At 48.7% G+C, this 25,753-nt stretch overlaps 1 protein-coding gene across 1 annotated transcript; it reads right to left on the reverse strand.

Moving 5' to 3' along the window:
• Nucleotides 1-2,068: 2,068 nt before the first annotated feature.
• On the reverse strand, nt 2,069-25,277 carry ACTR1A (actin related protein 1A). The gene is made up of 11 exons (XM_066238883.1): nt 25,148-25,277; nt 13,203-13,267; nt 11,615-11,690; nt 10,111-10,236; nt 8,444-8,568; nt 7,560-7,776; nt 6,343-6,435; nt 4,966-5,140; nt 4,801-4,862; nt 3,920-3,960; nt 2,069-3,831 (listed from the first exon to the last, which is right to left on the reverse strand). Exons 1-11 carry the CDS (start codon nt 25,193-25,195, stop codon nt 3,729-3,731), a joined length of 1,131 nt encoding a protein of 376 aa, XP_066094980.1. The 5' UTR covers nt 25,196-25,277; the 3' UTR covers nt 2,069-3,728.
• Nucleotides 25,278-25,753: the final 476 nt, after the last annotated feature.

The raw sequence follows: 25,753 nt of genomic DNA on the forward strand, positions 1-25,753 counted from the left end.
GCTTTTGGGGGCCACCCACATCAGATTCACAGAGGAAGAACATGTGGGCCACTAACTGCATGGGTACTTGGGAGCAGGAGCCCTGCGGTTGTAGCCCCAGTGCACTTCCACGTACCACTGCTGGACATGGTGGTCAAGGAAGAGTGGCTACTCTTAGGCCAGAGGTCCTCACCATTGGAGACACCAGGGAGCTTTCAAAAATGGTCAATTCTGAGCTCTTACCAGGATTCTGCTTTCATGGGTTTGGGGTATGACATGGGCACTGGAGTTTTGGAAAGCTGTGATTTATCTCTGCTCTAGGCCAGTGTTTCTCAGCCTTGGCATCTCCCTGGCCTCTGCTTAGATGCCAGTAGCACCTCCCTCCCCCCAAGTTGTGACAACCATTGAAAGGCGGGTGCAGAACTGACCTTGATTGTAAACCACTGTTTTCAGCCTGTGGTTTGTTGAGGGTCTGCATAGTTTCTAAGAATGTAGGCTCTAGGGCTACATTGCCTGGGTTCAAATCCTAGTTAATAAAGGGCAGAGTCTGGGGTATTATCTGATCTCTCTGTGGCTCACTGTCTTTATCTGTAAAGTGAATGATCAAAATACATTATGGCCTGACCTGTGGTGGTGCATTGGATAAAGCATTGACCTCGAACGCTGAGGTCGCCAGTTCAAAACCCTGGGTTTACCTGGTCAAGACACATATTGGGAGTTGATGCTTCCTACTCTTCCCCCCTTCTCTCTCCTCTCTCTAAAAATGAATCTTTAAAAAAATTGTAAAAATAGTATGCTATAGAAAAATATTTCTATGTAGGCACAACATAAAAGAAAAAAGAAAATACATTATGTAGGGTCACTGGATCAAATGGGCTAACATTTGTGTTTTTTTTTACAGGGACAGAGAGAGAGTCAGAGAGAGGGATAGACAGGGACAGACAGGAACGAAGAGATGAGAAGCATCAATCATCAGTTTTTCGTTGCAACACCCTAGTTGTTCATTGATTGCTTTCTCGTATGTGCCTTGACTGCGGGCCTTCAGCAGACAGTCACCGCCTGGTCAGGTATATGGGCTAACATTTATAAAGTGCCTGGCAATTTCCCCCAAGTATATAGGTTTAAAATGGAGAAATAATCAGAATATCTGAGCGTGCCTGACCAGGCGGTGGTGCAGTGGATAGAGCGTTGGACTGGGATGCGGAAGTCCCAGGTTCGAGACCCTGAGGTCGCCAGCTTGAGCGTGGGCTCATCTGGTTTGAACAAAAATTCACCAGCTTGGACCCAAGGTCGCTGGCTCAAGCAAGGGATAACTCGGTCTGCTGAAGGCCCACGTTCAAGGCACATATGAGAAAGCAATCAATGAACAACTAAGGTGTTGCAATGCGCAACGAAAAACTAATGATTGATGCTTCTCATCTCTCCGTTCCTGTCTGTTCCTGTCTACCCCTCACTCTGACTGTCTCTGTAAAAAAATAAAATTAAAAAATAAAAAAGAGCCTGACCAGGTGGTGGCGCAGTGGATAGAGCATCGGACTGGGATGCAGAGGACCCAGGTTCGAGACCCTGAGGTCGCCAGCTTGAGCATTGGCTCATCTGGTTTGAGCAAGAGCCCACCAGCTTGAACCCAATGTCACTGGCTCCAGCAAGGGGTTGCTCGGTCTGCTGGAGGCCCACGGTCAAGGCACATATGAGAGAGCAATGAACAGCTAGGGTGTTGCAGTGCGCAATGAAAAACTAATGATTGATGCTTCTCATCTCTCTCCGTTCCTGTCTGTCTGTCCCTGTCTATCCCTCTCTCTGACTCACTCTCTGTCTCTGTAAAAATAAATAAATAAATAAATAAATAAATAAAAAATAAAAAAGAATATCTGAGCGTGAACTCCAGGAACTGCATTTTAATAAGCTCTTGAGTTTCTTATATACATGAAGTTTTGAGAGCCTAAGACTTCAGGGATGTCAAATGCTGCTCCCCTCATTTGAGTGGAGGTCTGGCTGGTCCATCAGTGCCCTCTAGAGGATGGAGGGCCCACTGAGCCTCCCTCTGCCCACCCAACACCATCTGCAGACAAGAGGTCCAGCTGACATGTCTATTGGAAGGACTTTATTTAAGTACACTGGGCCCCACCAGGCAACGTGGTTTGTGTGAGGCTGTGCAAGGGACAGGCTTGGGCTAAAAGAAGGGAGGTGAGCTGGTTAAGCACACTGCAGTCCGTGGGTCGCCACATCGCTTTCACACACACCTGCTGCTGTGGCCCACACCTAGCAGGGCCTTTGGTCGTTGGATGGCATGGGGAGAATACTGCCGGAATCTGGGACTGGGGCAGGTCTTCGTGACATAAGGGAGTGCCAGTGAACATTTGCTAGCCCCAGCTTTGTACCACCTGGGCTGAGGGGCCTTTGGACCACTGCTAGGCCAGCCCAGTCCAGGGGCAGGTGCCTGGCTGCACTAGACCAGAGCTGAGCCTGAGCCCCCAGCCCCTGGCCTCCTTACCTAAACGAACAAATCCAAGGTCAAGAATGGCACAGAATCAGCCCTGAGGAGGCCTTCTCTCCTCCACAACCTAGCCTCCCGGGCCAGCTACGTGGGAAAAGGCAACTTGGTTAACTGCAGCTTTCTCCAACCCTAAGGGGGCTGGATTCCCAACACTCCTCCTTTGCTAGGGCCTCTACCAAAGAGTGATTCTACCTCCTACTTCAGAAAACCCAACCAGCAACCAGCCAGTGAGTGAGTGGAAGAGGGAGAAAGAAGCTGGCGGGAGTCTTTGTAGCCTCAGATCCCAAATGGAGACGGTCAGTTTACCCTTAGTTCGGAGTGATGGGACCCTGGAGGCCAAGCTAAGCTTAGGTGCTGTAAACATTAGTGCGAACAGGGAGACTGGTGAGCAGGAGGCCGTGAGGTCCTTCTCTCCAGTCCCCATACTGAACAAACACTTCAATAAATAAAATTGTTTGAAGATGGCATTGCTCAAGGACGGATGAAAAGCAAGTAACAGGGCCTGGAGTCAACAAGCTCCTTAAACTCTCCCAAGACCCCCGGATGGGGGTTTGGTGTTGGAACATTAACTCGGCCGCCAATCAGAAGTAGCACTATTCTTGCTTTCCTCAAGTGCCTAGTGTGGTCCTGGCCCCCACGGAAAGTTAAGGGCATCTGGTCCTCTCCTCACCCAGGAGTCTCAGTAATAACCTTTCCAGCCTCCCAAACCCAAACTGCAAACCACACAGAACTTAATCCCAGTTCCAGTCCTCAGTCCATGATCCGGAGGCATCAAGAACAGAATGATGTGCAAGGGAGGCAGCAGCTGCCTTGGGCCTCAAGACACCCTGGGGGCGGGGTGGGGCAGGGTGGGTCTCGTCCAGCCTACGATGGGCAGCAGCAAGGTCTTCTGGGGTTTAGGTCTATCTCCCTCCCTCCGTGTCCCAATGGTAGTAAACATAGTCCCACACAGCCAGACAAAGGCCCAGCAGACGAAGGAGTGGGGCCCTCTGCCAGCATTCTTCCCTGTCAAGGGCCAATTAGTGGTCAACCCCAGGCCTCAGGCCATCACCATTGAGGGTAGTCCATCGTCCTTTCTGGGCCTTGGGATCCCTGGGCCACAGGGCACTCACATAAGTGCACATACTCACACTCACACACCCGCTCACACACACTCAAACACACAGGCAGTTCCTTGCAAACACTCCAACTCAAGAAAGCGAGTTTTAAAGTGGAGTTAACTTCAGAGAAAGGTGCAGATGATGTCCCAACGTTAGAAGGTTTTCCTGTGGATGGATCGGGTGCCATCTTCCTCGTATTCCTTTTTGGAGACCCACATCTTCTTAAAGGTGTCTAGGGAGGCGAGGATAGAGCCCCTGGGGTGGAGGGAATCCGAAGGAACATTGTGAGAAAGAGAGTGTGGTATTTGCTGCCGGTTCCACTCTTATTCCCAGAATTACTCACCCAATCCATGTGGAATACAATCTCTCCTGAGGTGCAGATATCTGCAAGGGTGGGTGGAAAGAGGAAACTGAGACACTCATCCTTTCCTCTCACTTTCCCTTCCAACTTTCCTCTTTAGGGCCAATTCTCAGCACCCGAGGCAGTGGATGCATTTCACTCAGCATACGAAGCTCTGTCCCTGCTAGACCTTGTTGCCTCTCTGGGGTATTGTGGGGCCCTCTGCCAGCCCTACACTAGTAGTGTGGCTAGCCCCACACTAATCTTGAGAAACAGCATTCTACCTGGTCAGGTAGCTCAGTTGGTTAGAGCATTGTCCCAATACACCAAGGTTGTGGGTTCAATCTCTGGTCAGGGCACATACAAGAATCAAGCAATGAACACATAAATAAGTGGAGAAACAGGCTGCCAGCAGCCCCAAGTACAACTCCCAGAAAGGCTGGGGCTATCTGGGGACAAGGTTCGGCTCTGTTGGGGGTCAGTGGGAAGCAGGCTGCATAGTAAGAACCACAACCCTTCATTGGAATGCCCTCTTCCTCAGGCAGGCCAGCTTCCCTCGGCAATTATTAAGATATTGGATTGTGTCACAGGGGAGTAGCAAAAGCCAATCTCTTATCAGTGTTACAGTTTCCCTGAAAGACCTCAGCACCCTGCCACATCTGGGCATTGGAACTGTCCCCATCTGTGGATATGGAGAGTGAGAATGGGTCCTCCGTGCTGTCAGACCACAGAGTCAGTCTGGAAGCGGGAGCCATCTGGTGGCACCTGTTTAGCCTTTGCTTCCTGAGAAGCCTGGGCAGAGCTGGAAAGGAAGCCGCCACATGTGGCACCCCAGACCCCCGGAGGCCCAGTTCTGCCCGCCCCTGCCCGCACCATGCCCCTACCCTGATCTTCACATCTTTTGGAGCCAGTTTCTTCACTTCACTCAGTAGCCTGTCACCAAAACCTGAATGGGCAGGAAAGGAGAATCTCAAATCAATCCTCTGGGCATCTAGGCCCAGCAGGGTCTGGAAGCTTCCTGGGGAAGGGCCCCGAGTGCGAAGACTAACCTTTGAACAGGGTGGAGCCTCCTGAGAGGACAATGTTAGAGAAAAGCGTGCGCCTCAGGTCCATGTCAGACTTCTGGATGGCAAACACCAGCACCTCATGGATGCCCTCACTCTCCTCGCCAATCAGGTCTGGCCTGAACAGAAGCTCAGGTGCCCGGAATCGGGAAGGACCAATCTGCAGGGTAGAGGGCAAACTTCAGAGGCTGGGATGGGGCTAAGGTCCCTTTGGGAATGGGGATGGAAGAGGCCCCTGAGCCCACCTCTTAGTAACCAGGCGGATATGAAGGCCAGGTTTAGGGAAGAACTTGGATGTGAAGGGCCTCAAGAAACAAAGGGGCTCCTTGGAACAAACTGGGGGAAAAAGGCACAAACAGGGCTCCCGGGAAACTAGAGAGAGGAAGCTCCCATGTTTAATCCTAGCTCTGCCATTTCCCAGTCAAGAGACCTTTGGCGGCCTTGGCAGGTTGGCTCAGTGGTAGAGCGTCTGCCGCATTACTCCTATAAGCTCTAAATCGAGACTCACTGATTAATGGCAAAAATGAAATGTGGGCTCAGTGGTAGAGCGTCTACCCCATTACTCCTATAAGCTCTGAATCGAGACTCACTGATTAATGGCAAAAATGAAATGTGGGCCCTGGCTGGTTGGCTCAGTGGTAGAGCATTGGCCTGGCGTGAGGGCGTCCTGGGTTCGATCCCCGGCCAAGGCACACAGGAGAGGCACCCATCTGCTTCTCCACCCCTCCCCCTCTCCTTCCTCTCTGTCTCTCTTCCCCTCCCGCAGCCAAGGCTCCATTGGAGAAAGGTTTGCCCGGGCGCTGAGGATGGCTCTGTGGCCTCTGCCTCAGGCGCTAGAGTGGCTCTGATTGCGGCAGAGCGACGCCCCAGATGGGCAGAGCATCGCCCCCTGGTGGGGTGGATCCCGGTCGGGCGCATGCGGGAGTCTGTCTGACTGCCTCCCCATTTCCAGCTTTGGAAAAATACAAAAAAAAAAAAAAAAGAGACCTTTGGCATTAATACGTGGATTCATTCATTATTCATTCATGGAAACTTCTTCTATCAGTGGAGGTCCAGGAAGAGGCAGCTCAGCCCCTGCTGTACCCAGTGGTTAAGGAGAGCATTAACCACCCCTGTTCCTAACCCTGTCCTGATCTGATCTAGGAAAATGCGTCTGGTATCTCCTCTCCTCTCCACAGGAGAAGCCAAGTCCCTGGTATGTCTTGCTGGGCAGCAGATAGCGCTGCTCAAGAGTGCCACTGTTTCAGGCAGGGGCTGAAAAAGGACAGGTACACCTGACGTGAGCCTCCCCACAGGGTGTTCTGTTGGGCCCAGAGCTTATAAGGGCCAGAGGGCATTGAGGAGCGAGGTCCAGTTGCCTACCTCAATGGTGCTGCCATCGGGCAGGTAGTACTGAGCCTTCTCCGTCTCTAGTGTCTCGTCCTTCTGGGGGTTTATGGAAAGGTAGCAGGCTCTCTGCAGAAGCAAGCATGAGTCAGGCAGACAGGAAACCTGGCACCCGCCCGGTCAAAGTCCTGGGGACTGGCATGCTGCTGCAGAAGGCTGCCTATCGCAGTGGTCGCCTAAAGGTCGTTAGAGCTGCTGCCCTACAGCAGAAGCAGGGAGACTTCTGTTGGCGTTCACTGGATGGCACTTAAGATGTGAGTTCCCACCTAGTCCACCTTCCTGGTGGCCAAGTGTGCAAACTTGGCTCTCTAGATCTTGGTCTGAGAGCACAACCTAGTTTTAGTCCAGATTCAGCCATCTTTCTTCTGCTCATATAATTCTGAGTCCCAATACCCAGCTAAGAGGTTACTCTACAGCTGCAGGTGGTGGGAGGCTTCAGTTTACTTTAAAAAAAAAATGTATTCTGGCCCTGGCCGGTTGGCTCAGCGGTAGAGCGTCGGCCTAGCGTGCGGAGGACCCGGGTTCGATTCCCAGCCAGGGCACACAGGAGAAGCGCCCATTTGCTTCTCCACCCCTCTGCCGCGCTTTCCTCTCTGTCTCTCTCTTCCCCTCCCGCAGCCAAGGCTCCATTGGAGCAAAGATGGCCCGGGCGCTGGGGATGGCTCTGTGGCCTCTGCCTCAGGCGCTAGAGTGGCTCTGGTCGCAACATGGCGACGCCCAGGATGGGCAGATTATCACCCCCTGGTGGGCAGAGCGTCGTCCCATGGTGGGCGTGCCGGGTGGATCCCGGTCGGGCGCATGCGGGAGTCTGTCTGACTGTCTCTCCCCGTTTCCAGCTTCAGAAAAAAAATAAAATAATTAAAAAAAAATGTATTCTGAATCCCTCAAGAATGTGAAAGAACGTATGTAATTTGTATATAGGTATGAAAAACATAGCAATCATCAGTGCATTCATCACCCAGTTTAAGAAATAGAAGCAGCTCCCTTTCCCCTGGAAGATGGTAGCCTCCGGGAAGGCGAGTCTCAGTGTGGGGCCTGGCTGCAGACCTCCCAGCTGTCAGGAGGCCTGGCTGGGGACAGCAGAGTCTGACCCAGACCCCTGGCTTCACCTCTTTTCACTCCAGGTCCTGGGGGTCCCGGATTCTCTGTTCCCATTCCCCATCTCATCCATGGGCCCATGGGGCAGAACTCACTTCTTTTATGGCCTTGACAATCTCAAATTCCGAGGATGAGTGGAAATCATAGCCCTCCTTACGCAGGTAGAGGCGAAGGAAGCGAGACACGTCTCGGCCAGCGATGTCAATGCGCATGATTGAGTGCGGCATGGCAAAGCCCTCATAAATGGGCACGGCATGGGTGACGCCGTCCCCAGAATCCAGCACCACGCCTGTGGTCCTGCCTGTGGCGTAACTGAAGCAAAGACGGCAAACCATCACTCACCCTGCCTCCTCACTCTGGGGAAAAAGTCACTTCTTTCAGAGTTCAGCATCAGCTAAACTTAAGCTGGGCCTGCCTTTCTCCAGGGGCCTCAGACTGGACTGAGTACTGAGCACGCCTGCGCACGGAAGCAAGCCTAGAAAGACCTGGAAGAAAGGAGCCGGGTCTCTCGAAGCTCCCTCCCCACTCCCAGAAGAGCATGCTCTCCAATGTCGAAAGGACCTGGCCTTCAACCACTTCAGGGGCCTGTTCTGAGGGGCAGTTTTTACTCACTAGACAAGAGCAAAAAACACAGATGCCTACAGGGCCTAAGTAGGAAAAGTAAATGACTAAAGGAAAATAAGAATATCTTCACTTCCACAAAAGAAAACCTGCTTTTCCCCATGGCTCTCTAGGTCTGTCCTTGGTGTTTTATCTTTCGGTAGAGACAAAGGGACAGACATGTATTTCTGTGACAGGAGGGGAAAACCTCACTGTGCCTTCATGTTGGGGGGACAAGGAATGGTGCGAACTACGGTGAAGTCAAACCAGCAAACTCTAAAATGGCAGCTGCTACTTTAGCTGGTACTTTGCCCTCTAGGAATGCCAAGGACTGCTCTCTGCTCAAGGGGACAGGCTTGCCACCCAGGCAGCTACTCACAGGCTGAGCACAGCTTGCATGGAGATGAAAAGGGCTGGCACGTTGAAGGTCTCAAAGAAAACTTCAGCAGCTCGTTCTCGGTTTTTCCGTGGGTTTAAAGGCGCCTCTGTCAGGAGCACAGGATGCTGGGAAAGATGCCCAGACAGCAATCAGGGCGAGGCCAGATTCCCACCTCTCATTAGTACTGGGGAGAAGCCGCACGGCTGGCCAGGGGACCTGGGTCAGCCTCCCTCCAAAAACGGGCAAGCTGGGCCTATCATTTACTTCTGCCCTAGTCAGTTTCCAAAATCATGTCCCCTTTAAAGTCTCATTCGGTCCTCACCTATACCTATTCTTCTTTCAAGATTCTTACGTAGCCCCCTGTAGCTACTATATATTTCTAATTATCAGGAAGATTTTGCTAATAAACTCTTGAAATTATGATAAAAATAAGTTAAAATTTTTTTTTCAAAATAGAAAGTTAAATTTCAGTATTGAATGTACTTTTAAAAACAGAACCAGCCTGACCAGGCGGTGGCGCAGTGGATGGAGCGTCAGACTGGGATGCAGAGGACCCAGGTTCAAGGCCCTGAGGTCGCCAGCTTGAGCGCGGGCTCATCTGGTTTGAGCAAAAGCCCACCAGTTTGGACCCAAGGTCGCTGGCTCAAGCAAGGGGTCACTCGGTCTGCTGAAGGCCCACGGTCAAGGCACGTAGGAGAAAGCAATCAATGAACAACTAAGGTGTTGCAACGCGCAATGAAAAACTAATGATTGATGCTTCTCATCTCTCTCTGTTCCTGTCTGTCTGTCCCTATCTATCCCTCTCTCTGACTCACTCTCTGTCTCTGTAAAAAATAAATAAATAAATAAAATTAAAACAACAACAACAACAAAAAACAACCCAGAACCACCCTGGCCCGTTGGCTCAGTGGTAGAGCGTCAACCCAGTGTGTGGAAGTCCTGGGTTCAATTCCCAGTTAGGGCACACAGGAGAAGTGACCTCTGCTTCTCCACCCTTCTCCCTTCTCTCTCTCTCTCTCTCTTCCCCTCCTGCAGCCATTGCTCATTTGAGCAAGTTGGCCCTGGGCGCTGAGGATGACACCATGGCCTCGCCTTAGGCACTAAAATAGATCGGTTGCCAAGCAATGGAGCAAAGGCCCCAGATGGGCAGAGCACTGTCCCACAGGCTTGCTGGGTGGATCCTGGTCAGGGCGCATGCGGGAGTCTGTCTCTCTGCCAACCTGCCTCTCGCTTAATAAAAAATAACCAAACAAACCAAAACTGAACCTACTCCTCCCGTGAAACTTCTGATACATCTAGCATGCCCGTTCGTAGGTGTTTCAGAGTAGAGTTACTCCTTAGAAGTTATAGAGTATAGGCTCTGAAGGGTGAAAGACATGGGTTTGAATCCCAGCTTTACTTTATTCACTGGGTGACCTTGGAAACGACTTGGCTTCTCGGAACTTGTTCCCTTGTTTGTGAACTAGAGATAATACTCCCTACATCACACAGGAATGTGAAGATTAAATACGAACATGTCTAAAAAGCATGTCTGATGCCTGGGACATAGTTAAGACTCAAATACTCTTGATACTTCTCATCATCTCCATCCTCCTCCTCATCTCTGGGTAGGGGTTCTAACCAGCTCTGCAAACCCTGCAGGGCTGCCCCCCACACAGGACACCCACCTCCTCTGAGAAAGTCTGCAGCTGGTCCTTCGAATAGACGTATTGCCAGATGCGCTCCATGTCGTTCCAATCCTTGACGATGCCATGCTCCATGGGATACCGGATGGAGAGCAGCCCTCGGTGCTCCTGGGGGCAGAGAGCAGGACGTAGAGCGGCAGCCAGTCTCTCAGCTGAGCTGGCTGGTGGACCTTGCTCTTCTAGAACTGGGAGTCGCCACTCTGCAGTCCTCACCCAGGGGCAAGAACGGGAACCCATTCATTCTCCAAGTCTCCAACTGTATGGCTGCGAACTGCTCTCATTGCCCAATCAGTGGGCAAAGCAGAGGGTTTCTGCATTTCCACTGGCCCCTGCCATTTCCACTGGCCCCTGGATACCCCTAGGGCAAGGGACAGGTGACAGGAGATACCCTCTTCATTGTCTAATCCCAGGACCTAATCTCTGGCTCCCACCTTTGGGCCTCAGCACTTGGAGCCAAAGCTGGCAACTATGATTCTGTTTTTCTGCTTCTAGAGGCTTCCTGAGGGCTCTGCCAAACTGTGCTAAATAACTCGTCACCAGGGTACCCCAGCCAGGATCTACTTGCAATCCTTTTTGTCAAAAAAACCACCAGGGCCCTGGCCGGTTGGCTCAGTGGTAGAGCGTCGGCCTGGCGTGCGGAAGTCCCGGGTTCGATTCCCGGCCAGGGCACACAGAAGAGGTGCCCATCTGCTTCTCCACCCCTCCTCCTCTCCTTCCTCTCTGTCTCTCTTCCCCTCCCGCAGCCAAGGCTCCATTGGAGCAAAGATGGCCCGGGCGCTGGGGATGGCTCCTTGGCCTCGGCCCCAGGCGCTAGAGTGGCTCTGGTCGCAACAGAGCGACGCCCCGGATGGGCAGAGCATTGCCCCCTGGTGGGCGTGCCGGGTGGATCCCGGTCAGGCGCATGCGGGAGTCTGTCTGACTGCCTCCCTGTTTCCAGCTTCAGAAAAATACAAAAAAACAAACAAACAAAAACAACACAAAAAACCACCAAGCCAGTCAGTCTATTTGATCATTGGCAAGGTAGTGACAGAATACAGAAAGAAGGAAGAAGCCCCGTTTTCTAAACTGCTCTCTGTTCCCCAGATCAGGGTGTGATATTTTCTTTGCAAAACCAGAAGCTGCTCCTGGGAGAAATAAACTGATGAGGACTAGGGTGAGGGAACCAAAGGGGAGACTTTAAGAGAGAATCACTCCTTTTACTCATGGCTATGTCCCACTGCTGGGGCACTGTCCACATGGGGAATAAAGGTCCTCTGCCTGACCTGTGGTGGCGCAGAGGATAAAGCAGCAACCTGGAATGCTGAGATCACTGGTTTGAAACCCTGGGCTTGCTCGGTCAAGGCACATCCAAGAAGCAATCAATGAACAATTAAAGTGAAGCAACTATGAGTTGATATTTCTCATCTCCCCAACCCCCATAAAATCAATAAGTAAAATCATAAAGAAAAAAAAAAGGTCTTCTGTAGGCTTGAGGACTGGGAATTACCTCAGCTTTGGGGCCAATGAAGATGTCACCTTCGAGGGCTCCTGCCATGACACGAACGTGTTTGGGTCTGCCCACACTACAAAAGAGAGTGGAAACACCATCACTTTTCATTTCACAACAGAACATATGACAGAACACAGGAAGGATGTACAGAGGCACATACTTAGGAAGGAACACACTTAATTCTACGGTGATTATCTTTAAGGAGTGAGGTTACAGTTGTTTTTTTTTGTTTGTTTGTTTTGCTCCAATGGAGCCTCGCTGCGGGAGGGGAAGAGAGAGACAGAGAGGAAGGAGAGGGGGAGGGGTGGAGAAGCAAATGGGCGCCTGTCCTGTGTGCCCTGGCTGGGAATTGAACCCGGGACTCCTGCACGCCGACCGACACTCTACCGCTGAGCCAACCGACCAGGGCCAAGGTTATAGTTTTGATTTTCTTTTTTCTGCTTTTCTGCATTTCCCACAATTTCTACAGTGAACATATATTAAGTTATTCATATATAAATATTATTATGTTATATAATTTTATGTTCTTAATAAAAATTTTAGAGGATTTCCAGTTCCTTTCCCCAATGGATATGCAGACCAAGATAGACAACTCCCGTATGTGCCTTGACCAGGCAAACCCAGGGTTTTGAACTGGTGACCTCAGTGTTCCAGGTTGACACTTTATCCACTGCGCCACCACAGATCAGGCCAAAACAACAATTTCCAAGTGAATGGTTAACTCAAAAGATTTTAGTGTTTGCCTGGCCAGGCAGAGGTGCAGTGGATAGAGCACTGGCCTGGGACGCAGAGGAACCAGGTTCGAAACCCTGAGGTCTCCGGACTGAGCACAGGCTCACCAGCTTGAGTGCAGGATTGCTGGCTTGAGCGTGGGATCATAGACATGACCCCCCATAGTTGCTGGCTTGAACCCAAAGGTCAGTGGCTTGAGGAAGGGGTCACTCTCTCTGCTGGAGGCTCCCCTCCTTCCCGGGCAAGGCACATATGAGAAAGCAATCAATCAATGAACAACTAAGGTGCTGCAACAAAGAATTGATGCTTCTTATCTCTCTCTCATCTATCTCTCTCACTAAAAACAAAAACAATTTTAGTCTTCTTAGCTCCTTGCCCAGGACTTTACTAAGCAAAACCGCTGCTGTAACTGTGACAAATGGCCTTCTTCCTTTTCTCCCACTTTAAGGCCCTTCCCCAGGTGCCTGTGCCCTTCTCCTACCTGCAGTATCTCTGCCTTTGGAGGAAAGTACTGAGAACTCATTCTCACTGAGATGGTAGGTGTGGCTTAATGGTTAAACCCCATCCTGGGTGATAGGAGAATTTTTGAAAAAGGGCTCCATGAAGAGGTACTCATTCAAAACAATGAGTCACTGATGAGAACATTTTTTGGCATCAGATAAAATCAAATTTAAAAAAAGAGGTCTTGCCAGCAACTCTCAAATTGTACCACATAGGCAGCTGCTTCCTTTGCTTATTGTTTTGAGTACCAAGGCTGACCTGAATGACAGATCCCTTCTCCTTAAAAGATGGAGGGCTGACCCCAAAGCTGCCAAGTTTCCCAAGCTTCTGACTAAGTTACAGAATGACTTACTAGTTTGGAAAGCAGTATTTGGGGATCTGATCACCAGCAAAACCAGCTTTGATCACACCGGATCCCTGAGGAAAGAGGAGAAAGGCAAGTCAGAAGTATCTCAAAAACAAGAGAAAATGTAAATCATACAATATGTATATGCTTCCATTATTATTTTAAAAAGAGAGAACTTCTAGTTGTATATGTCTGTTTATATAAGCATTGGTATAGTGAATGCATACCAAAGGGAAGGAGGTAGGACTGAGGAGGGTGAGGAGAACTTCCCTGTACATGCAAAGTATTATTTGATTTTTCTGTATTCTCTGACTTTTTTATATTGAGCATGTTTTATTTTTGGCATTAAAAATAACATTAATAGCTCCCCCCCCCCGTTCTCTCACTCTGTCTCTCCTCTCTCTCTCACTCTGTCTCTCCCTCTCCTCTCTAAAATAAATAAATAAATAAATAAATAAATAATAAAAAAAATAAAAAATAACATTAATAGGCCCTAGCTGGGTGGTTCAGTGGAACAAGCATCGACCTGGTACACCGAGGTTGCAGGTTCGACCCCTGGTCAGGGCACATATAAGAAGCAATCAATGAGTGCACAACTAAATGGAACAACTAAGTGGAACAATGAGTTGATGCTTTTCTCTCTCTCTCTCACTCTCTCTCCCTTACTTTCTCTCTCAAATCAATGGAAAAATATTAATAAAGGGAAGAAAAAGAGAAAACCTGAGGAGAGAAGAAGAAAGTAGTTAGAAACACCAAAGCAGCCAAGTTCAGGAACACAACCAAGGTGGGAAGAGTGCATGATTCTTTCTGTTATTACCAAAGGGGCTGAACTCTCCCTGCCCTCCAGGGTGTGTATGACAGACGCCACCGTGAGCACTGCCATGGAACACACATTGTCTGGTTCTCTTTCTTTTTTTTTTTTTTTTTTTTTTTACAGAGGCAGAGATAGACAGGGACAGACAGACAGGAACAGAGAGAGATGAGAAGCATCAATCATCAGTTTCTCGTTGTGCGTTGCGACTTCTTAGTTGTTCATTGATTGCTTTCTCACATGTGCCTTGACCGTGGGCCTTCAGCAGACCGAGTAACCCCTTGCTGGAGCCAGCGACCTTGGGTCCAAGCTGGCGAGCTCTTTGCTCAAGCCAGATGAGCCCGTGCGGGACCTCGGAGTCTCGAACCTGGGTACTTCCGCATCCCAGTCCGACGCTCTATCCACTGCGCCACCGCCTGGTCAGGCCACATTGTCTGGTTCTTACTGCAGGGGCACACCACTCTGCTTTGTAGAGGGTTGTGATTATTGTTTTGTTTTGTTTTTTTTTGTATTTTTCTGAAGCTGGAAACGGGGAGAGACAGTCAGACAGACTCCCGCATGCGCCCGACCGGGATCCACCCAGCACGCCCACCAGGGGCGACACTCTGCCCACCAGGGGGCGATGCTCTGCCACGACCAGAGCCACTCTAGCGCCTGGGGCAGAGGCCAAAGAGCCATCCCCAGTGCCCGGGCCATCTTTGCTCCAATGGAGCCTCGGCTGCGGGAGGGGAAGAGAGAGACAGAGAGGAAGGAGAGGGGGAGGGGTGGAGAAGCAAATGGGCGCTTCTCCTGTGTGCCCTGGCCGGGAATCGAACCCGGGTCCCCCGCACGCCAGGCCGACGCTCTACCGCTGAGCCAACCGGTCAGGGCCTTGTTTTTTTTTTACTATGCTTGGTTTTATTTGTTGGTCTATGTAGCATCCACCGGGTACAAGAACAAACGTCGGAGACTTTCAGGAGTATAGATGTAACTTTATTGGCCAGTTTTACCTGCGCAGGGGCAAATTCCTGAGGTGTCCAGAGACACTGTGCTCACAAGGAGCTGCAGATGGGAATCACACCTAGCGCTCACAGCTAAATCTTTTTATAAGCTAAGCAAGCAAGCCTAATACAGAAGCAGATGTGGCAGTAACCTATTTGCTAAGGGGGTTGCACATAGCATAGCAACAGGGGCTGGGGTCTAGCTCATTGGCGAATTCCAAACCTAAACTTCTGATAAGGGTATTTTAACCAATAGAATGCAAACGTTTGTCTCTTTTTCTTTTTTCTTTTTTCTTCTCTCTCAGCCTCCCAGAGTCCCTATCTGTCTCTGCTTCTTGAACGACCTTGGGCATGTTATTCCTAACAGAACAGGAGCAGGACCTGCCTGTAACCCTTAAGTTCCCTGTTCCATTACTGCCCTGCTTATTTTCTGATCTTCTCTTGGTCCTTACAGTCTCCTGATGATAAAAGAGCAGGGAAGCCCTAGCTCTAAGAGTAGACCTAACAATCCTGCTGCTCCAATCCGTGGTATGTTGGGTGGCATGTCCAGGAAAGAATCTGACTTCTCCCACTAGCATCTCTAATACCACCCTAGGCCCAACCTAAATAAACATTGACTCTATACGCAGATACAAACTCCATGCAGGGCAGCTGTCAGAGATTTGATATTGCTTGCGGATGGATACAATACAGTTTGCAGCTAATTGGGGCAAGCCTTTTCCTGCTGCCCCTCAACCACTTCTCCTGGGGCGGAGTGGGCTATTTCCAGAACCCACACAGCAAGTGGTAAACACATCAGGAGACACTAAAGAGCAAAGGTTATCTTGGAACCAAAGAACTCCCAGCAACACCCGCCCCCCCCAGTTTCCTCCCTCCCTTTCTCTTTTCCCTGCTCTTTTATGGGAGAAGAGGTTGAGACGGGCCATCCTAGTGCCTAACTCTGGCAACAGCAGAGGGAAGACAGAAGTGGTGGAAGGACAGGGAAAGCAGTAAGTTGAGCGGGGAAAGCCAGTTCTGTAAGACAGCAGGAGGGAGAGAAAGTAGGAGATAAGTACAAACTCATTGGCCTGGGCTGAAGCACAAGAAGCCTGGAAAAGGTGCAGCTAGACACTGAGCTGAAAGCCTAGGAAGAAGGGAGAACCCTCTGACTGCAAACCCAACAGCTCTGGGACAGCGGCATGGCTGGTGAGAAAGGCGCTGCACAAGAGAACTCCAGGAGCTTGTTAGCTCAAGCTTCCTTATTGCTCACTGCTTTCATCTGGGTGTGGTGATGCCAACAGACTCATTAGCTGTCCTGACAGAGGTTGAAAACAAGAAGAGTAACGATGAGACCTGTCCTTCAGACTCTAAATATTTTTAAGAGATGATTTTCCTGGATATTTGATTTTGAGTTTACTAGCAACAGGACTAGAGTCTGAGTGACAAGGCAGATTAAGATATTCAGTTCATTTTTTCTTCTCTGTCCTTCCTAGCAAGACTATAACAGACCCAGTTCAACTATTACTGCTTCCTCCTGAAGAACAGAACCCAGGTAGAACTAATTATCTTCCTCCTGTTATCTCACAAAATCTCCATTACCTATACCATGAAGTAGCATGCATTTCATTCTGCTTCCTATCTGACTTCATAGCTTCTTTAAAATTTTTTTAATTGATTGATTTTAGGGAGAGAGGAAGGGGGAGAGAGAGAAACATTGATTCATTGTTCTACTTTTTCATGCATTCATTGGTTGATTCTTGTATGTGCCTTAACAAGAGATTGCACCCACAACTTTGTTGATTGAGGACGACCAACTAAGCTGCCTGGCCAGGGCTTGACTTTACCCATTTTTGTCTCTTTTGAGCCCAAGTTCCTTGAGATCAGAGACTTTATATGTCAGTAGTACCTCACATTTGCAGGATACTCAAATAGATGCTGGCTGACTAAAATGAAAATCAAGCTCAAATGATTGGCAAGTGATGTCTAATATATGGAGTCTGAATGAGCAGCTGGAATGCCAGAAGCCCCAGGCAGAGGTGGTGTAGAAAAGGCCAAGGCAGCGATGGGAATGATGTACAAGACCCAGGAACCAGACTCAGCTTGTCCCTACAGCCCCAGGAGCTGGCCTGCCAGATCAGCAGTTGTGTGAAGAATGGGTGGGGACGCAGGAGGTGGTTTCCTCCCTCTGTGTTGCCAGTCAGGCACCAGGATGGCCCGTCACTCTAGTCTGCTCAAGCCATACGAGATCGTATAAAAAGGTAATGTCAATTTCTTTAACCATATTTATAACTAGGAACTGTGTACTTGGCAAATGGGCTGCCACTCTCATTGTTTTTCACTCGGGCAAAACCAGTAAACAAATGCCTTGTAGAGGTTTCGTGAAAAAGTCTCATTAAATATTTGAGGTGTTTTTTTTTTTAATTTTTATTTATTATTTTTTTACAGGGACAGAGAGAGAGACAGAGAGAGGGATAGATAGGGACAGACAGACAGGAACGGAGAGAGATGAGAAGCATCAATCATCAGTTTTTCGTTGGGACTCCTTAGTTGTTCATTGATTGCTTTCTCATATGTGCCTTGACCGCGGGCCTTCAGCAGACCGAGTAACCCCTTGCTCGAGCCAGCGACCTTGGGTCCAAGCTGGTGAGCTTTTTTTTTTAGCTCAAGCCAGATGAGCCCGCACTCAAGCTGGCAACCTCGGGGTCTCGAACCTGGGGCCTTCTGCATCCCAGTCCGACGCTCTATTCACTGCGCCACCACCTGGCCAGGCAAATATTTGAGTTTTGAGGACTCAAATCTGCTGCCAGCCACTGCTGACCATTCCTTCTCTTGCTGGTGCAGGAAAACAAATAGCAAATCCCTTCACATGGCTCTCCCAGTACCTGCTGGCTATAGGCCTTTATGGCTTGGGCGACTTTTATCTTAAGCTCTCCTGATTATCCTGGACATGCTGAGAAGGAAGCTAAACTACTTTTACATTAACTTCTGACAGTTAAAAATTTGAAAATGCATATGAAATTTAAAATTCTGATTTCTCTTGAAAAATCAGATCTGGCATCCTGGTGGATGGCTCAGCTGGGTTAGAGCATCGTCCCAATATGAAAAAGTTGCCAGTTCAATCCCAGGTCAGGGCACATACGGAAACAGATTGGTATCTCTCTCTCTCTCCCCTTTTCTCTAAAATCAATCCATAAAAAAAAAAAAAAATTAAAGAAAAAAGTTAGACCTAGCAACATTGGGCCTACATTCCTGCACGAGGGCAACTGGCTGGGATTGAGAAGCAGTTGGCCCTTTAGTCAGGCATGCTCAATACACCTTCCAGATTCCTCACCCCATCTTTCTTTCCTTTTGTTATTTTTTTTTTTTTTTGAAAGAGAGAGACATTGACTTTTCCCACTCACTCATGTCGTCATTGATTGATTCTTTTTTTGAGAAAGAGAGGCAGGGAGAGAGAAAAAGAGGCAGGAACATCGTGCTGCTCTTATGTGTCCTGACTGGGGAATCAAACCGGCAAACTCTGTGCTCCGGGATGAGGCTCCAACCAGCCAAGCTATCCCGCCAGGGCCATTGGTTGATTCTTTCTTTCTTTCTTTATTTATTTATTTATTTACTTACTTTTGCATTTTTCTGAAGCTGGAAACAGGGAGAGACAGTCAGACAGACTCCCGCATGCGCCCGACCGGGATCCACCTGGCACGCCCACCATGGGGCGACGCTCTGCCTACCAGGGGGCGATGCTCTGCCCATCCTGGGCATCGCCATGTTGTGACCAGAGCCACTTTAGCGCCTGAGGCAGAGGCCAAGGAGCCATCCCCAGCGCCCGGGCCATCTTTGCTCCAATGGAGCCTTGGCTGCGGGAGGGGAAGAGAGAGACAGAGAGGAAAGCGCGGCGGAGGGGTGGAGAAGCAAATGGGCGCTTCTCCTGTGTGCCCTGGCTGGGAATCAAACCCGGGTCCTCTGCACGCTAGGCCGACGCTCTACCGCTGAGCCAACCGGCCAGGGCAATTGGTTGATTCTTGTATGTGCCCTGACCAGGAATAGAACCCGCAACCTCACCATGTCAGGACACTGTTCTAACCAACTGAGCTACCTGTCCTCACCCCATCTTTAAGGCTACCCTCTTCTTCTCCCTTTTTTTATTTATTTATTCATTTTTAGAGAGAAGAGAGAGACAGAGAGGAGAGAGAGACAGAGAGAGAGAAGAGGGAGGAGCTGGAAGCATCAACTCCCACACGTGCCTTGACCAGGCAAGACCAGGGCCTCAAACCGGCAACCTCAGCATTCCAGGTCAACGCTTTATCCACTGCGCCACCACAGGTCAGGCCTTCTTCTCCCTTTTTAATGTTACTGCTTGGCCTCTGTAGGCATTGAGTTTAAGACCTCTATTCTAGGTATTTCCAGCAACTAATTCATGATATTTCTCTTTCTACATCATATCTTTCATACCCTCAGAGCACCTAGCTTGGTGTGAAGCCATTCCTCAGTTGTCAAAATACATATAACCCAACAGTGAAATATCTCTACAAGTCTCCTCCTTTTCACCATTTTGATCAAGCTAGAGATAGATGCTTGCTGAAGTTGTATAACTGGCAGCCTTAATGTCACACTGCAAGTGCCCATGTTAAATAAATCCACTGTCTTCATCTCCTCAGCTACTTCTAGTGTCCCTTAAACTTAAGTGAACCAGCAGATCTTAAGAGCTGACAGTGGATGTAAAAAAAAAAGAAGAGATAATAGTAAAATGAGAACATTGACTATATATTTGATGATATTAAAGAATGATTGTTAATTTATTAGGTTTGAAAATATACTGCTCACAAAAACTAGGGGATATTTCAAAATGAATATAAAGTGATTAAAAAGAAGCATTTGATTTTTTTTTATTAAACAAGAATATCAGAAAAGCAAATGACAAGTCAAAGAAAGTTCAATTATGCAAATGAGATGCAAAACCAACTTTTATTTCATTGGTGAAAATGCACTATACAAAAGGCTAAAAGTACTGGAGTATCTGCATGTTTCCTGACCCCCTAATTTTTGTGAGCAGTGTAGTATTTCACTTATTTATTTTTTATTTTTTTAAAGATTTTATTTATTCATTATAGAGAGGGGAGAGAGAGAGAGAGAGAGAGAGAGAAGGTGGGGGGAGCAGGAAGCATCAACTCCCATATGTGCCTTGACCAGGCAAGCCAGGGTTTTGAACCGGCAACCTCAGCGTTTCCAGATTGATGCTTTATCCACTGCGCCACCACAGGTCAGGCCTTTCACTTATGTTTTTTAAATATTTATTTATTTATTTATTTTAGAGAGGAGAGAGAGAGAGAGAGGAAGGGGGAGGAGCAGGAAGCATCAACTCCAACATGTGCCTCGACCAGGCAAGCCCAGGAATTCAAACCGGGGACCTCTGTGTTTCCAGGTTGACGCTCTATCCACTGCGCCACCACAGGTCAGGCCTCAATTATGTTTTTTAAAAGAGAAAATAATAGCTCAGTTGTGAGAATGGCCCCAGATGGGCAGAGCATCAGCCCCAGACAGGGTTGCTGGGTGGATCCTGTCCAGGGCTCATGTGAGAATCTGTGTCTCTATCTCCTTCCTCCCACTTGGAAAAAAAAAAAAACGAGTACAAGAGAGGGAAGTGGGTGGGAATGTAGTTCAAAAGAAAAGTCAAGAGTTGCCTGACCAGGCGGTGGCACAGTGACTAGAATGTTGGACTGGGACACTGAGGACCCAGGCTCAAAACCTTGAGGTCGCCAGCTTGAGCACAGGCTCACCAGCTTAAGTGCAGGGTCACTGGTGTGGGCATAGGATCATACACATGACCCCATGGTTGCTGGCTTGAGCAAGGGGTCACTTACTCTGGTGTAACTCCCAGGTCAAGGCACATGTGAGAGAGCAATCATTGAACAACTAAGGTGCTGCAATGAACTGATGCTTCTCATCTCTCTCCCTTCCTCTCTGTCCCTATCTGTACCCCTCTCTCTGACCCTGTCAAAAAAAATAAAAAAGAGTTGATAACTGTTACAGTTAGGTGATAAGTATGTGGATTTTAAAATATTTTCCCTTTTATTTATGTTTGAGATTTTATATAATAAAAAGAAGAGCTAGCAATTAAGATGCTAGCGCTTAAGTGAAAATTCAAAACACAAACTACACACACACACACACAATATAAAATCATGGATGGAAAGGAACACATCAATTTAATGATTATGGTTGCTTCTTCAGTTCTGGAACAGAAAGAAAGGATAGGATTGTAAAGGGGTACAAAGAGCTTTCAATTATATCTGTAGTTTAAGTCTTAAAACAAAATGTGAAGCAAATATGGCAAATGTCAATATTTATTAAATATGGGTGGTGGATACATGCTACATGGGTGCTCATTATATATTGTACTTAAATGTTGCCTGGGAGCTGCCTTCCTCTTTTATTACTACTTTACTGAATGCCTTTAGGAAGAATAACTTGTTTAGTTTTTAAAAATAGCTATCACTTATTTTTGTCATTAAAGTACAGGCTTGTGACACTCCCCCCACCCCCATTTTCCTCATTAAATTCTGATGAATTGGTTTGGTGCCAGAATAGGATGGAAAGAGTGGTTAACAACTATCTTAATACTGGGAAAGGTTGGGAACCAATAATGAGGCTCTTCCTTCTTTTCCCTGCTTTCTTTTTTCTACTTTCTTTTAATTACACTCTTTTTGGCCCAGAAAAAAAAACTGTAGCAACATGTGAAGCTACAGAGCTGTTAAATCTGCTGGAGACACATTATTCTCATGAAGTTGTCTCACATATTTCAAATGATGTTTCCTATCCATCTTTCACTGTGAAACAAAACTCTCCAAATGTTAAACGGCAGGAACTACCGAGAACCCAAATTAAAAAATGTGGGGATAGAGCACAGCCCTGGAGTGCAGAGGGTCGCTGGGGGCGGGTTCAACTCTGAGGGCGCCCAGCAGGTTCAAACCCTGGTCAGGGAACATATAAGAATCAATCAATGGCACAACTAAGTGGAACAATGAAGATGCTTCTCTTTCTCTCTCTTATAAATAAATAAATAAGTAAAACGTGGCAGATGCTCTGTAAGCCCTAATGGGGAAATTACTTAAGTTGTTTTGTTTGGGTTTTTTTTGGTATTTTTCTGAAGCTGGAAGCAGGGGGGGGGGGAGGCAGTCAGACAGAATCCCGCATGCGCCCAACCGAGATCCACCCGGTACGCCCACCAGGGGTCGATGCTCTGCCCATCCGGGGCGTCGCTCTGTCGAGACCACAGCCACTCTAGCGCCTGGGGCAGAGGCCAAGGAGCCATCCCCAGTGCCCAGGCCATCTTTGCTCCAGTGGAGCTTCGGCTGCGGGAGAGGAAGAGAGAGACAGAGAGGAAGGAGAGAGGGAGGGGTGGAGAGGCAGATGGGCGCCTCTCCTGTGTGCCCTGGCCGGGAATCGAACCCGGGACTTCCGCACGCCAGGCCAACGCTCTACCACTGAGCCAACCAGCCAGGGCCAAATTACTTAAGTTTTTATTCTACTTCACCATTTGGCATAATTATTGGTATAATAAAGGAAATGTTTTCCCAGATAAAAATAGAAGTCAATTATTTAAATCTTAAAATGGAAAGTGCACCATTGCTTTGATGCATTTCAAATATACTATCAATTAAAAGAAAAAACTAAAAAGTTTTATTAGGTTTAGTGGCATTAAAGAAAATGGCTGGCCTGACCTGTGGTGGCGCAGTGGATAAAGCGTCGACCTGGAAATGCTGAGGTTGCCGGTTCAAAACCCTGGGCCCTGGCTGGTTGGCTCAGCGGTAGAGCGTCGGCCTAGCGTGCGGAGGACCCGGGTTCGATTCCCGGCCAGGGCACACAGGAGAAGCGCCCATTTGCTTCTCCACCCCTCCGCCGCGCTTTCCTCTCTGTCTCTCTCTTCCCCTCCCGCAGCCAAGGCTCCATTGGAGCAAGGATGGCCCGGGCGCTGGGCATGGCTCTGTGGCCTCTGCCTCAGGCGCTAGAGTGGCTCTGGTCGCAATATGGCGACGCCCAGGATGGGCAGAGCACCGCCCCTGGTGGGCGTGCCGGGTGGATCCCGGTCGGGCGCATGCGGGAGTCTGACTGTCTCTCCCTGTTTCCAGCTTCAGAAAAATGAAAAAACAAACAAACAAAAAAAAAAAACAAAAAAACCCTGGGCTTGCCCGGTCAAGGCACATATGGGAGTTGATGCTTCCAGCTCCTCCCCCCTTCTCTCTCTCTGTCTCTCTCTCCTCTCTCTCCCTCTCGGTCTCTCTCTCTCCTCTCTAAAAATGAATTAAAAAAAAAATGGCTGGAGATGAAACTTCTGCCTAACAATTCAAAAAGCAAAGGATCTGGTGGGATGGACAGACTATTTTTCAGCACTGCTGGTGAAAAAAGGAAATTCTAATTTATATATTTTTTCCATTTAAAAACTATGAAGAAGGCAGATGAAGCATACACAAACCGGCTGAAGACAGGATTAGTAGTGTTTTTTCAAAATCAACATCGAGAACAAGGTGTCCTACTCAACCCTTTGAAGTAATTAACTAGGGGTCCCCTCCATCCTTTATTCAGGAATATCTTTGTTACTGTGATATTCAGTCATTCATCCACCCACTCATCAATGCAATGAAAAAAACATTTATTGAGTACTAAGTGGTATCAGGCCCTAGGTATTCTGTGCGTGGATGGAGGTGGGGAAGGGGAGAGTAATGAAAAATTAATACCATCTTTTCCCACAAGAGCTTAATAGTCTAGTGAGTGAGAACCCGACCCCCCAAATCTTCCCCAAATGGAAGTGTCTCATTGAATTCAACTTCTGCTTTCCAAGGCAGAAGCCATACTCCCAGTGAGAAGGAAAGTTAAACACCTTTCCTTGAAAAAAAAATGAAGAATTTGGAAACCGATCTCAAGTCTTGGTTCCTCAACTCACAAACCCAGTGGTCTGAATATTTGTTAAACCTCACCAGGCCTCACTTTCCTGCGTAAATTCCCATCTACCTACCAGAACTGAAGCTTCAATGAGATGATGCAAATGAAAGGACCAGTCTCAAGGGCTGGATCAACAGAACGAATCTGACAGCTTAGGACAGAGGCAATTGCCAGTTTTGCCTTAAGGGATTTAGAAGGGGCACTGAAAAAAAAAAATCAATCAACCAATTGTCCCTCTCCACTCCAAATAACAGCAGTATTTAGATTCCGTTTGTCACTATTTATGCATTTTTCGTGGGGTACTATAAAGAGAAATAACGGAGAAAGCACTGGATTTAGGGCATCTCTATTGTGCGACCTTGGGCTCACCTGACCTCTTCGCGCTTCAGTTTTCTCATTTGTAAAACGAGAATCAAATTTTGTGCCTTATCCATCCACCTAGTTTTTGTGAGGACCTAACTCGAACGTATGTGAAACCCCTCCATAGCTCTAGAGCCTGGAGAATATTGTAATTATTTTCACCAGCAACTAGGCGTCCCTGCTTGCTTTGTCACTCTGTTTTACTCTCGACCTGTATTAACGCTATAATATATAATCACAGAAATGAATGAGATCCTATCGCTAGTTCTGGAACCAGATTCTCCGGCTCCACACAGATACACAGCCAAGCCGCGGGCCAGCTCCAGACCAAAGGAAACTTAGCTCTTCTCCACCCAAGGGCGGGCCCTAGCCCATCAGGCCCCACCACTGACAGCTCCGGAAGCCAATCACCACTGCCCTCGTGCACCACTCCGCCCCTTAGCGAGGAAAAACAGTATGGCGGCCCGGAAGAATTGCAGGGACGCAAGCCAATCACCGCAGAGTTCAGCCCTCATCCGGCAGGGCTCAGAGGCGGGGTCACCGTCAAGATGGACAGCCAAAGCAGCCAATAGAGTTATCGGGAACTGAGCCGGAGCGGGTGCCGGGAGCTCACAGAGCGGTTAAGGCCCCTCGAGCCACGGGCCCAACGACCCAGCTCTGACTACAAGTCTTCCATTTATTCACCCCAAAGCTCTCCATCCCATGGTTGCCGGCTGGCAAAGCTGCTTAAAGACTACGGGTGGGAGGAGGATGGAGGCAGCGGCGGCTGAACCCGCCTGACAGGCCAGGCCAGTGACAAAGAGCCGGTGGCCCAGGCTGAAACAGGGAAGCGATCCCATCAGGAGGAGAGCATAAGTCCCTATAGAACTGGGAAAGACGCAACTCACGTTGTCGATCACAACAGGCTGGTTGGCGATCACATCGTAGGACTCCATGGCAGAGGAATCTCTCCCTCCGAGGAAAGAACTGCCTGCCCGGTTCGCGGCTAGCGCCACTGACACGCATGCGCAGACCAGCTGCCAGTGCAGGACGGTCAGGGAGTGGCACGACCTCGTCTCGTAAAAACTACAACCCCCAGCATGCCTTGTACCTGCAGTTAGACAGCCAGCCACTTTTGGAGCCCCGCCTAGTTTTAAGAGACGAGGCATAGCGTTTCAGACACACAGTACTTTTGGTTTTGTAGTCTCCATATAGAAATAGAAGGGGACGCAGATTAATGGTTGTATTGCATGCTTGGATCGGTAGTCTGTTGTAGAGATTCACAGTGCATGCTTAAGTACTTGTCTATGGTTGCTTTGGAATTTGTGGATGTTTGGATTTTACAGATCAGTCCTGCCAATCCCCACCCCTTTTGGACAAATAAGGTTACCATATTTTTATCTGGGCCATTAAGATATTAATAACTGCCTGGCCTGTGGTGGTGCAGTGGATAAACCTTCAGCCTGGAGTGCCAAGGTTGCCGGTTCGAAACCCTGGGCTGCCCTGGCCAAGGC

This window comes from Saccopteryx bilineata, chromosome 7 (genome assembly GCF_036850765.1).
Source record: "Saccopteryx bilineata isolate mSacBil1 chromosome 7, mSacBil1_pri_phased_curated, whole genome shotgun sequence".
Taxonomy (NCBI): Eukaryota; Metazoa; Chordata; class Mammalia; order Chiroptera; family Emballonuridae; genus Saccopteryx; species Saccopteryx bilineata.

Bases quoted from the DNA above. Each gene is read 5' to 3' on its own strand.
- ACTR1A (XM_066238883.1), bottom strand. From the start codon at position 25,195: ATGGAGTCCTACGATGTGATCGCCAACCAGCCTGTTGTGATCGACAAC. The intron at 11,691-13,202 runs GTAAGTCATTCT...TCTCTTTTGTAG, and splicing joins AAATACTGCTTTCCAAACTA to TGTGGGCAGACCCAAACACG. The intron at 8,569-10,110 runs GTGGGTGTCCTG...CATCTTTCCCAG, and splicing joins TGCAGACTTTCTCAGAGGAG to CATCCTGTGCTCCTGACAGA.